Below are 11,272 nucleotides of genomic sequence, written 5' to 3' on the forward strand. Positions count from 1 at the left end.
CATGTACTTATTTACAGCTCAGATTTAAATAGCTTTGAATCCTCATGGGGAGGTTTTATGTTTTAAAACAATAACAATTGTATAGTGAATACGTTACTTTTATGACATTTGAACAGTTTGAGTCAAAGCCATAAGTCAATGGCTATGATTGGATCTCTTACTACATTTCCCCTGCTATTCAGCCCTTTAAGTCAATCCTGGTTCTTGGAGCAATCTATTTCCCCAACCAGTTTCCGCATACATCAAGTTCACCCATCTAGTCACCCAGCTGTAGATAATTCACAGTAGTCAATTAATATACAAACTAAAACGTCTTTGGAATATGGGGATGGGGAAGAATTCCAGTTAAAAGTTGATGGCGTTGGTCTTTTGACAGCATCCCATTTGCTCAATGGCACCAATGAGAAGAACAGTTGATGGCAAAGCCTGACCATGTCGCCAAGTCCAGGTCTATTGTTTACTGAAGATCTTTATCAAAATGCTCTGATCAAGACTGGCAACAACCTTTTCAAACAGATTTGAAGAGTACTTCAAGCAGTTTGGTTACAATTGAACTTTGCCATTTGATTTAAGTCTGTCAAACGCACAAATGGATACAAAACATCTTTAATGGCAACCCAAGAAGTTTCCAACAATACAATTCCATCAGGTCAGAATTTACAATAATGAAGTTTCACAACTATCAAATTAGGAACCAATGACTTGTGTAAGAAGCTTAATTGGGTGCAGATGTTACAAGTTTTACCAGGAGGTGGTGGATTATAAACTGGGAGGTGTGATAGCTCTCAATTCCAGCTCGGAGAGGTAGTCAATAACAATCAGGGTGGGAGAGAAGCAGCAAGACAAAACAGACAGCTTTTAAACCATCCACAACCTCGTGATAAGTCAACGTGTTTTGGTCAAAAATGTGGAAGCAGCAATCTGCTGGAGGAACTTGACAGTGAATAGAATGGTTTTTTTGGGGGCAGAAAAAGAGTAAGGGGAGGTAGGAGTTGTTGATATTTTCAGGTACAATCCTACCTATCATTACATGTTCAAAAATATGGAAGGTTGCATTTCATTTTCCAATGGAACTGAAATTTGAGAGCCGAGATACAAGAGATTGCACATGCTGAAATCTTGAACAAAACAAGTGCTGGAAGAACTCAGCAGGTCAGGCAACATCTTGACGAGAATGGATAGGCAATGCCTTGGATCAGGTCCCTTTTACACACTCAAACTTCACAAATTTGAAATCAATATGCATGTGCTCTTCCTTAGCTATAGATGGATACCAAATATTATTACAGTTAATGCATACAGTAATGGTCAATCAATGCTGTGCCAGTTACTATCCTATAAAATTCCAGTGAAAGCTTTGCACGTCCAATATCTGAGGACAATAAACAGCTGTTCAAGTTTCTTCCCAAAATGGATATTCAAATGAAATTCTTCATGACTAAAGCAAGGTGAACGTACCAGGTTGAGTCATTTTTTGGTTTGAAGACCTCCACCAATTTTACATTAGATACTGTGATGAGACTCAGAGCGAGCAAAAGAGGGAACCCCAGGTAATAACTACTCTTCTGAAGTACTTAAGAGCCTATGGTTAACAATGTTTGTTTCAAAGATTGTCCATGATGTAATGAATCAACTGGAGTCCTGCTCTGAAGCATTGTTTAGCCTCCAGTTAACATGTAAAGAACCATCTCAATGTCAGGAAATGGAGTTTGTAAAAGGCTGCTGATTCAATAAAATAAGATACTTGAAATTTGACTAGCCATTTACAATAATGCTCATGATTTAAGTACTGGAAACATACACCTCACACATCAACATTTCTGGGAAGACAATGTATTAGAATAACACTTCAATATAATGTTTCTATGCCACTGCATACATCCAATAATTCACTGCCTATTTGGAAATTACATTGGCTTGACATCTGAATCACCAGCTAATATTTACCTCTTTGCCTCCTCTACACTCACCAGGGCCCAGATTCCCTTTCATCTTAACCAATTCAGAGGTAATGATGCTCAACATAAAGAGCGAATTTAAGATGTTGGGATGTGAATAAAACATTCAATATCCAGAAATTCTAACAGCATGGCACAGAAATCCCAAATGTGCCAGTTTTGGTGTATTACACCACCCCCCCCCCCTAAAAAAAAAAACTATCACCAATTCTCAAACCAAGAAATTAAAAAAACTGCCACTTCCAGTCGTGGGCTCACAGACAACTGAGAATGACGTTTCCAACAAATTCAATGTAAATTCCTTGTTACAACTCAATTGTACCATTTAATGCCATGACCATCACCAGGGCAAATACAAAATAGATTTTGGTTGCAGGGACAAAAACAATTAGTGTTGCAAATCATTTGCCCAACATCACTAGTACAACAAGCAATTGAAAATGAACAATTCTTCCATTTTATTTAGTGGTTAGATGCCAAAAAAACCCTGCAGCTGGCATTTACTACCTGTAATATTGTAGAGCAGATTGCTATTCCATCAGTGTTTCATCATGGGATTACCTATTTTTAATTGCTGCGATTTTTAAGAATGTAACAGATTGATTTAGAGTAAAGAGTTAGAGTCCACACCATGGGAACAGGCCCCTTGGCACAACTTGCCCATGTCAACCAAGATGCCCTATCTACACCTATATTCCTACAAACCTTTTCAATCCATGTACCAGTCCAAATGACTTTTATAGATGTTCATGTGGATCTATGTGCACATTCACACAAACAAAATTAAATTAACATGGACAGAAGCTAGCTATTGGGAAAGCAAATGACATGTTCTCCTTTATTATTATACAGGGATTTATTGACATCTTACTGCAATTAGGTTCAAGGTGAGAGGGGATAAATTTAATAGGAACCCGAGAGGCAACCTTTTCCACACAGGTGGTATGTATATGGAACAAGCTGCAAAGGAAGTGGTTGACGCGGGTATAATAGCATTTAAAAGATATTTGGATAGGTACATGGATAGGAAAAGGTTTACAGGGAAATCTGTCAAACGTAAGCAAATTATCCTAGGGCATCTTGGTCAGCATGGACATGTTGAGCTAAAGGCCCCATTTCCATGTTCTATAACTAGGACGCTTATGTAAGACAACACTTGTATTGTGCAGTCCTGGTCTTGAAAACAATTATCAGAATCTAATAAGATCAAGAGTATGGCCCACAGATGTGAAAGGTTATTATCGAGAAAAGATCAGATCAACTGGGCTTGTGGTTGAAAGCAGGGAAGTGATCTCATTGAAATTTGAACATCATAGCTCAACCAGATAAATGCAGGTGCAGTGGGAACTACAGTAACTGGTCAGAAATTAGGGATGATTGAAAGGGAGAGGTTAGGGCCAGTAAGTCTCAAAGGAAGGGCAGACAGGGACAGGTGAAAGAATACGATGACACTGATGGACTGAGGTGTGCTTATTTCAATGCAGGAGTATTGCAGGGAAAGCAGATTATCTTAGAGGTTCGATCGGAGTATGGAGCTCTGTGTGGGCATTACGGAAGTGAGCCTCACGTCAGTGGTAGGGAACCAACTGAAGAGGATTTTTCAGGATAGGAATTACTCCCGTTTGGAAGAGAATGGGTTGATTAAGGACAGCCAGCATGGATTTGTAAACAGCAGGTCGTGTCTTACTAATTTGATCAAGTTTTCTGAGGTGGTGGTAAAGGTGATCAATGTGGATGTACTCTACGTGGAATTTCGTAAGACATTTGATAAAGTTCCCCAAGGTAAGCTGATCCAGAAGATTAAAATGCACGTGACTCACAGTGACGGTCATATGGCTTCCAAACTATCTTACTAATAGAAGACAAAAGAGGGTTGCAGTGAAAAGGCAATTTTCGGGCTAGAGGTCTGTGGCCAGTGGAGTTCTGCAAGGATCTGTGCTGGGACCTCTGTTGGTTAGCAAGTTTGCAAATGACACCAAAATTGCTGGGGTCGCAGGCTGTGAGGATGCCAGTCAAAGTATACAGCGGGATATAAATCAGCTGCAGAAGTGGGGGGGAGAAATGATAGATGGAGTTTAATTCAAGCAAGTGTGAGGTGCTGCACTTTGAGAGGTCAAGTGCAAGGGGAAAATATACAAATAATGGCATAACCCATAACAACATTGATGTACAAAAGGTTAGTCCATAACTCCCCGAAAGTGACAACATAAGTCGATAGAGTGGTAAAAGCGCCATATGAACTGCTTGCTTTCATAGGTCGAGACAGAGCATAGTCAGGAAGTCATTATGCAGCCTTACAGGACTTTGATTAGACCACATCTGGAGTATTGCTTGCAGACTGGTTGCCCCATTACAGGAAGGATATGGAGGCTATGGAGAGGGTGCAGAGGAGGTTTACCAGAACAATGCCTGGATTGGGGGATTATGGCAACCGGAAGTAGTTGGACGGACATGGATTGTTTTCACTGGATCGTCAGTCGTGGGGCTATCTGATAGTAGTATATAAAATTATGAGAGGCATAGATACGATAGACAGTCAGAACATTTTCCCCAAAATGGAAAAAAAAACAAATACAAGAGCATTTTGGCAAAGTTTAAAGGAGATGTGCAGTGTTGGCAAGTGTCTGAAATGCACTGCCAGAGGTCATGATTGAGGCAGATACGATAGTGGAATTTGAGAGATTTACAGATAGATGTATGGATATGCAGGGAATGGAAGAATATGGATTATGTCCAGGCAGACAAGAGATAGTCTTGACATCAGCTTGGCGCAGAGATTGTGGGCCAAAACGCCTGTTCCTGTAATGTACCGTTCTATGTAGGACATTTTACCTACCTAAAGAACCTTGAACCAGAGTCAATCTCAGAAAAAGGTAACGGGCATTTAGAACTGAGATGACATAGCCCCATTTAGAAGATGTGCAACGTAGGTTTACTAGGTTAATTCCCGGAATGGCGGGACTGTCATATGTTGAAAGACTGGAGCGACTAGGCTTGTATACACTGGAATTTAGAAGGATGAGAGGGGATCTTATCGAAACGTATAAGATTATTAAGGGGTTGGACACATTGGAGGCAGGAAACATGTTCCCAATGTTGGGGGAGTCCAGAACCAGGGGCCACAGTATAAGAATAAGGGGTAGGCCATTTAGAACAGAGATGAGGAAAAACTTTTTCAGTCAGAGTTGTGAATCTGTGGAATTCTCTGCCTCAGAGGGCAGTGGAGGCCAATTCTCTGAATACATTCAAGAGAGAGCTAGATAGAGCTCTTAAGGATAGCGGAGTCAGGGGATATGGGGAGAAAGCAGGAACAGGGTACTGATTGAGAATGATCAGCCATGATCACATTGAATGGCGTTGCTGGCTCGAAGGGCCGAATGGCCTACTCCTGCACCTATTGTCTATTGTCTAAGACAGTATGTGGATGCTCAGAACTGGTCAATAGATTTCAGGATATTACATCAATTAAGAATGCAACAAAATAGCCAAAATAGGTCAGCCAGGCATGAGTAATGAATGGCAGAACAGGTTCAAAGGGTCACATGACTAACCCATGTTTCCAATTCTAGTTTACCAGACAATTAATGGCATAACCCATGTTTCCAATTCTAGTTTACCGGACAAGTCCAAGTATTTCAAAATAAACCACCAAACTTCAGGTTATTCCTTCTCAGTTTAAAAAAGTGTAGATAAAGCCCAAACTTTACAATCTTTTTAGTCTCCAAAATAACTAAGTCATGCCATCAAATTAACACAAGATGTCAGTAGCTCAAAACCCAAGCTATAAATCCATTGATTTATAATTCAGTTGTAGCAACTCCAACTTCAGATTGATGAAAGTAATTAGAGTTGGAGAAACGTTTCAGTTTCAAGATGAAACACCTTCACGTGTCAAGCTGTTAAATATTTCAAGTGAGTGAGAAAAAAAGGACAGCAGCAGTCAGCACAACCTGAGCTCCAATTTCCAAGAGTCTTTCCTTGACCAAAGCCTCTGTTTCCTCAGTAGAACATTAGGCCAAGGAGGCGTGTGGAGGGAGGAAATAAATCCAGAGCTGAAAGTATAAACATTTCCTCCGACAAGCGACATTGTGCCCCACTGCAGTTCACGGTTGAATCAACCCGAGGGGGTTTCAAACCCGAGTCACTTGGTTCTATTTAATTACATATTATATATAAATCAGGCATAATGTCACGCACATGACGATATGTTTAAACTTTCAGCTCTGGATTTATTTCCTCCCCCACCCTTCCTTAGCCCGATGTTCCACCAAGGAACTAGAGGATTTGGCCCGGGAAGGACTCAATATACTATACGACAGATAAATTATGTATATACAGTAAAGAATCGTATTTTAAATATTGTGACGTTATATTAATTACACTACACATGCGTATTATGTATAATATAAATTATATCATGCATCATGTAAGTTAATCAACTAATCCAGAGGAAAGTGACATCAATCCGGGCGGCGGATGACACTTGTCCGGGCTGGAAGCGGTCCGTGACTCGGGGCTTCGGGCCCGGTAGCTTGAGGGCGCGGCACCGGCCGGCGGCCTGACCTTACCTGCAGGTGCTCCTGGAAGCGGATGGGCAGGATCTGCGCCATGTCGGGGCCGGGCTGGGTGTCGGGCCTCAGCGGTCGGGTCGTGTCGGTCGCCAGCGGTCGGGTTGGGTCCGTCTCGGCGGAGGCGGAAAGTGAGAGCGAGTGTGGGGGAGCTGGGGAGACCTGAATGAGGGAGGAGAAAAAAAATGACAGCCGGTTACACCATGGCTGGATCGACCGCAGCCCGCTCGTCTCCCTCACGGCCGAGCGCAGAGTTCACCTGTCCGTCAGCAGCGCGGCCTCAGCCCTCCCTCTGCCTCCTTATAAACCGTCCGGGGCAACAAGCCGCAGCACAGCAGCAGTCAACCCGCAATGGCGGCGAACCGGAAACAGCGCGGCGGAGCGCTACACCCGCCCCGCCCCGCCCTGAGGGTGAGCCGCCGCCAGCCTGGCCTCGAGGAAGGGGAAGGAGATACCCCAACCCTTCCTCTCTAACTCTGCTCCTTTGATCGCTGAAACACATTTTAAAAGAACCCACGTTCATTTAATTCTAATCCTTTTTTTAAATATTGTTTTATTTTACTTTCATTTCCTCCCGGAGGCTGGAACTTCGAGGGACTATTTTCTCCCGCGTAGGTTTCGATACAAGTTTCTTGCCACATCATTGGCATGTGATTTCGCGTCACTTCCTCCACAGCTTCCGGGTTTTTGCCCCTTTCCTGCGGTTGGTTTCATTCATTAAAAGCTGACGCTGCTGCAGTGGTGGAAGGTTGCACCGTCCTCTCTCAGCTGGGTGCTCATGCTCACCCACCGGAGATCTTTTTCTAATTCTAAAAACTAAACATAAGTTATGCGAAGTTTAATTTGCAAAGCATCTGATTTCCTGCTGTGCAAAATTTAACTTGAGGCAGAATATGCTGGAAATAACAGATAGAACAAACAGCAGTAATAAGAAACATGTTTCAGGTCAACTCTATGACCTTTATGTTAATAAGCTTTTTTTTTAAACCTTACAAACAATAACGTTACTTTTAGGTGCTGTCACTTTTTGGGGGTAAACAGTTAAAAGCATAAATGGCAATAAGTGACTTCTTTTGTAATCGTAAGTTGAAGGATAAATATTGTGCAGGATCAGGACGCTTGGGATTTCTGCCCTGCTCTTTGGAGAGTGTTATTGGATCGTTTACATCACCGACAGGAAAGACAAGGCCTTCTTTTAACATTCATTTGAAAGATGACACCTCCCTACAATACATTATAGATAAGAATCCATTCCACTGGTTATTAAACGATCCCATTTTTATCCTTCATGTAGTCCTCCATCTCTTAATTGTTATGTCAAAAACTTTAGAATATCTTAAATTTGCTATTTTTCATTGTCATTTGTATTCTGACATCAGTGACATTTTAACCTGATGGATTACTTTTATTTATCACTACCTGGGTTTTTTTTCTCAGCCATTTCCTTTCAAAGCTGAAAATAACAACCACATCCCTTAATCGTGTAAAACAAACTCAGACAGTATCTTGAGATATTTTGCACGTGTTTTGTAATGAGGTGCAGCCAGAGATATGACAGGTGACCAGAAGCTTGATTAAAATAATGCCCCAGTCATTTTTTTCCAGGAGAGTAGGGTAAAGATAACCTTCAATATTCCCATTATAGCATTGTGCAGTTTTGACTTTTATGCAGTCTCCCACATCAGCTCTACCAGTAGTGCAGCTGGCAGAGCTGCTAAGTCACAATGTCAGAGACCCTGACCTTGGGTGCTGTCTGTGTGGAGTTTACATGTATTCCCTGTGACTGTGGGCACTCTCCACATGCTCCAGTTTCCTACCACATTCCCAAAGATGTATGGGTTTGTACGTAAATTGGTCTCTGTAAAACTGCCTCGAATGTGTAGGGAATGGTTGAGAAAGTGGGATATCAGAGAACTGGTGTGAACAGGTGTTCGGTGGGCATGTTTCCATGCAGTATCTCTAAAATAAACCAATTAGATGTGGAGAGATTTAGAGAATTGATTCCAGAGCTTGACATATATAGATGAACGTATGGGTGGTAATTGGTGAAGTTAAGGGTAGATAAAAAAGCAGTGTTGATCTAAGGCAAGGTTATCAATGGATTGTGTGTCAATTAGATTGGAACAGAGTATGCATTGACAAGGAGAGAAACTTCCAGTCACATATAAATGCCCTATCATCTAAGATTTTTTTCAAACTAAAAGAGATTAGCCCTGAACTTAATATTTTTGTTTGGGGAAATTGGGCAGCACAGTGACGCAGCAGTTAAGTTGCTGCTTTACAGCACCAGAGACCCGGATTCAATCCTGACTATGGGTGGAGATTGTATGTTCTCCCTGTTACCATGTGGGTTTGTTCCGGTTTCCTCCCACATTCCAAAGACGTGCTGGTTTGTAGGTTAATTGGTTTCTGTAAATTGTCCCTAGTGTGTAAAATAGAACTACAGTACAAATGATTGTTGTTCGGTGTGGACTCGGTGGGCCAAAGGGCCGTTTTCCACAGTGTATCTCTCAACTAAATTAAGTGCCCAGATGGAAAGTAGTTCTAAAAGGATGAGTTGTGGATCAATATGTTTTACAATTGCAATTGGACACTTTACTTGGTCCCATCCAAACCACCTGATTCACCAAACGAGTTGGCAATCAACTTGCCCTAGGAGGGGCATTGCAAGCTACGAACACAGTTGACAAATATCTATAAGAAGATAACTGCAGATGCTGGTACAAATCGAAGGTATTTATTCACAAAATGCTGGAGTAACTCAGCAGGTCAGGCAGCATCTCGGGAGAGAAGGAATGGGTGACGTTTCGGGTCGAGACCCTTCTTCAGACTGATGTCAGGGGGGCGGGACAAAGGAAGGATATAGGTGGAGACAGGAAGATAGAGGGAGATCTGGGAAGGAGGAGGGGAAGGGAGGGACAGAGGAACTATCTAGAGTTGGAGAAGTCGATGTTCATACCACTGGGCTGCAAACTGCCCAGGCGAAATATGAGGTGCTGTTCCTCCAATTTCCGGTGGGCCTCACTATGGCATTGGAGGAGGCCCATGACGGAAAGGTCAGACTGGGAATGGGAGGGGGAGTTGAAGTACTCGGCCACCGGGAGATCAGTTTGGTCAATGTGGATCGAGAGCAGGTGTTCAGCGAAGCGATCGCCGAGCCTGCGCTTGGTCTCTTTGTCTCACCTGGAAAGACTGTTTGGGTCCTTGGATGGAGTTGAGAGGGGAGGTAAAGGGACAGGTGTTGCATCTCGTGCGGTTGCAGGGGAAAGTGCCCGGGGTTGGGGTGGTTTGGGTAGGAAGGGACGAGTGGACCAGGGAGTTATGGAGGGAATGGTCTCTGCGGAACGCAGAGAGGGGAGGGGATGGGAAGATATGGCCAGTGGTGGGGTCCCGTTGTAGGTGATGGAAATGTTGGTGGATGATTTGTTGGATCCGCTGGCTGGTGGGGTGGAAGGTGAGAACGAGGGGGATTCTGTCCTTGTTGCGAGTGGGGGGAGGGGGAGCAAGAGCGGAGCTGCGGGATGTAGAAGAGACCCTAGTGAGAGCCTCATCTATAATGGAGATGGGGAAGCCCCGTTTCCTGAAGAACGAGGACATCTCTGAAGCCCTGGTGTGAACCCGGGCGCAGATGCGGCGTAGACGGAGGAATTGGGAGTAGGGGATAGACTTTTCGCAGGGGACCGGGTGGGAAGAAGTGTAGTCCAGATAGCTGTGAGAGTCAGTGGCTTTATAGTAAATGTCTGTCACTAGTCTGTCTCCTGTAATGGAGATGGTGAGGTCCAGAAACGGGAGGGAGATGTCGGAGATAGTCCAGGTATATTTAAGGGCAGGATGGAAATTGGAGGTGAAGTGTATGAAGTCAGTGAGTTCTGCATGGGTACAAGAGGTAGCACCAATGTAGTCGTCAATGTAGCGGAGGTAGAGTTCGGGGATGGGGCCGGTGTACGCCGGGAACAGGGATTGTTCGACGTACCCGACAAAGAGGCAAGCGTAGCTAGGGCCCATGCGAGTGTCCATAGCTACGCCTCTGGTTTGGAGGAAGTGGGAGGAGTCAAAGGAGAAGTTGTTGAGAGTAAGAACCAGCTCTCCTGACAAATATCTCCTCACTCCACGTTATCAGCTTTGTTCCATTGGGACTGCCCAAGAGAATCACAAATACATTCCAGCAGCCGATCCCTCCTTGGTTGTGACGTCAGTCTGCTGATCCATTGTCCCAGCTTAGTGGGTTAATACCACGCTCCATCTGCCTCTGTGACACAGAAACATCCTGAGTTAGTAAATCTTAACTAAGGGCTAACAATTAGATTCCCTTGACAGAGCAGGGGAGTAGGGGTACAGAATCAGTGCTATAATTCCTATCGCTGTGCATTGAACTCACTAGAAAATATGCATGGATGTTAGATGCATTTGGATAGCCTTCTGTGACTCGCTCTCTAGAAGAACCAGTATCCATACAAAAGACACAAAGTGCTGGAATAAGTCAATGGGTCAGGTAGCATCTCTGGAGGACATGGATAGGTAACAATTTAGGACAGGCCCCACTTCAACATCCACATAAATATAATCAGAAATTTAATGAATGGGAAAGATTATTCTTTATTCACACCATTCAGACAATGTTGGCGCTACGTGTCCATGATCAGTAGCTTTTTATTCCAAGCAGATTAATATTAAATTAATTAGCACCAGCTATTAGTCCAGTAACCTAACCATTGTGCTAACGTACCTATAATATAAGGAACAGTT

General features: G+C 43.3%; 2 protein-coding genes across 2 annotated transcripts in view; both read right to left on the reverse strand.

Annotated features, from left to right (window-relative positions):
• LOC144606354 (clathrin heavy chain 1) overlaps positions 1–6,921 on the reverse strand; it is a 79,561-nt gene extending 72,640 nt beyond the window's left edge. Inside the window, exons 1-2 of the mRNA XM_078422381.1 lie at positions 6,786–6,921; positions 6,527–6,688 (exon numbers count right to left, since the gene is read on the reverse strand). Coding sequence (XP_078278507.1) covers positions 6,527–6,568 — 42 coding nt within the window. The 5' untranslated portion in view covers positions 6,569–6,688; positions 6,786–6,921. The remainder of the gene's footprint in view (positions 1–6,526; positions 6,689–6,785) is intronic.
• A 2,407-nt stretch (positions 6,922–9,328) lies between these two features.
• dhx40 (DEAH (Asp-Glu-Ala-His) box polypeptide 40) overlaps positions 9,329–11,272 on the reverse strand; it is a 34,025-nt gene continuing 32,081 nt past the window's right edge. The window contains exon 18 of the mRNA XM_078422274.1: positions 9,329–10,775. The gene's annotated coding sequence lies outside the window, so the exon portion shown is untranslated. The remainder of the gene's footprint in view (positions 10,776–11,272) is intronic.

This window comes from Rhinoraja longicauda, chromosome 26 (assembly GCF_053455715.1).
Source record: "Rhinoraja longicauda isolate Sanriku21f chromosome 26, sRhiLon1.1, whole genome shotgun sequence".
NCBI classification, from domain to species: Eukaryota; Metazoa; Chordata; class Chondrichthyes; order Rajiformes; family Arhynchobatidae; genus Rhinoraja; species Rhinoraja longicauda.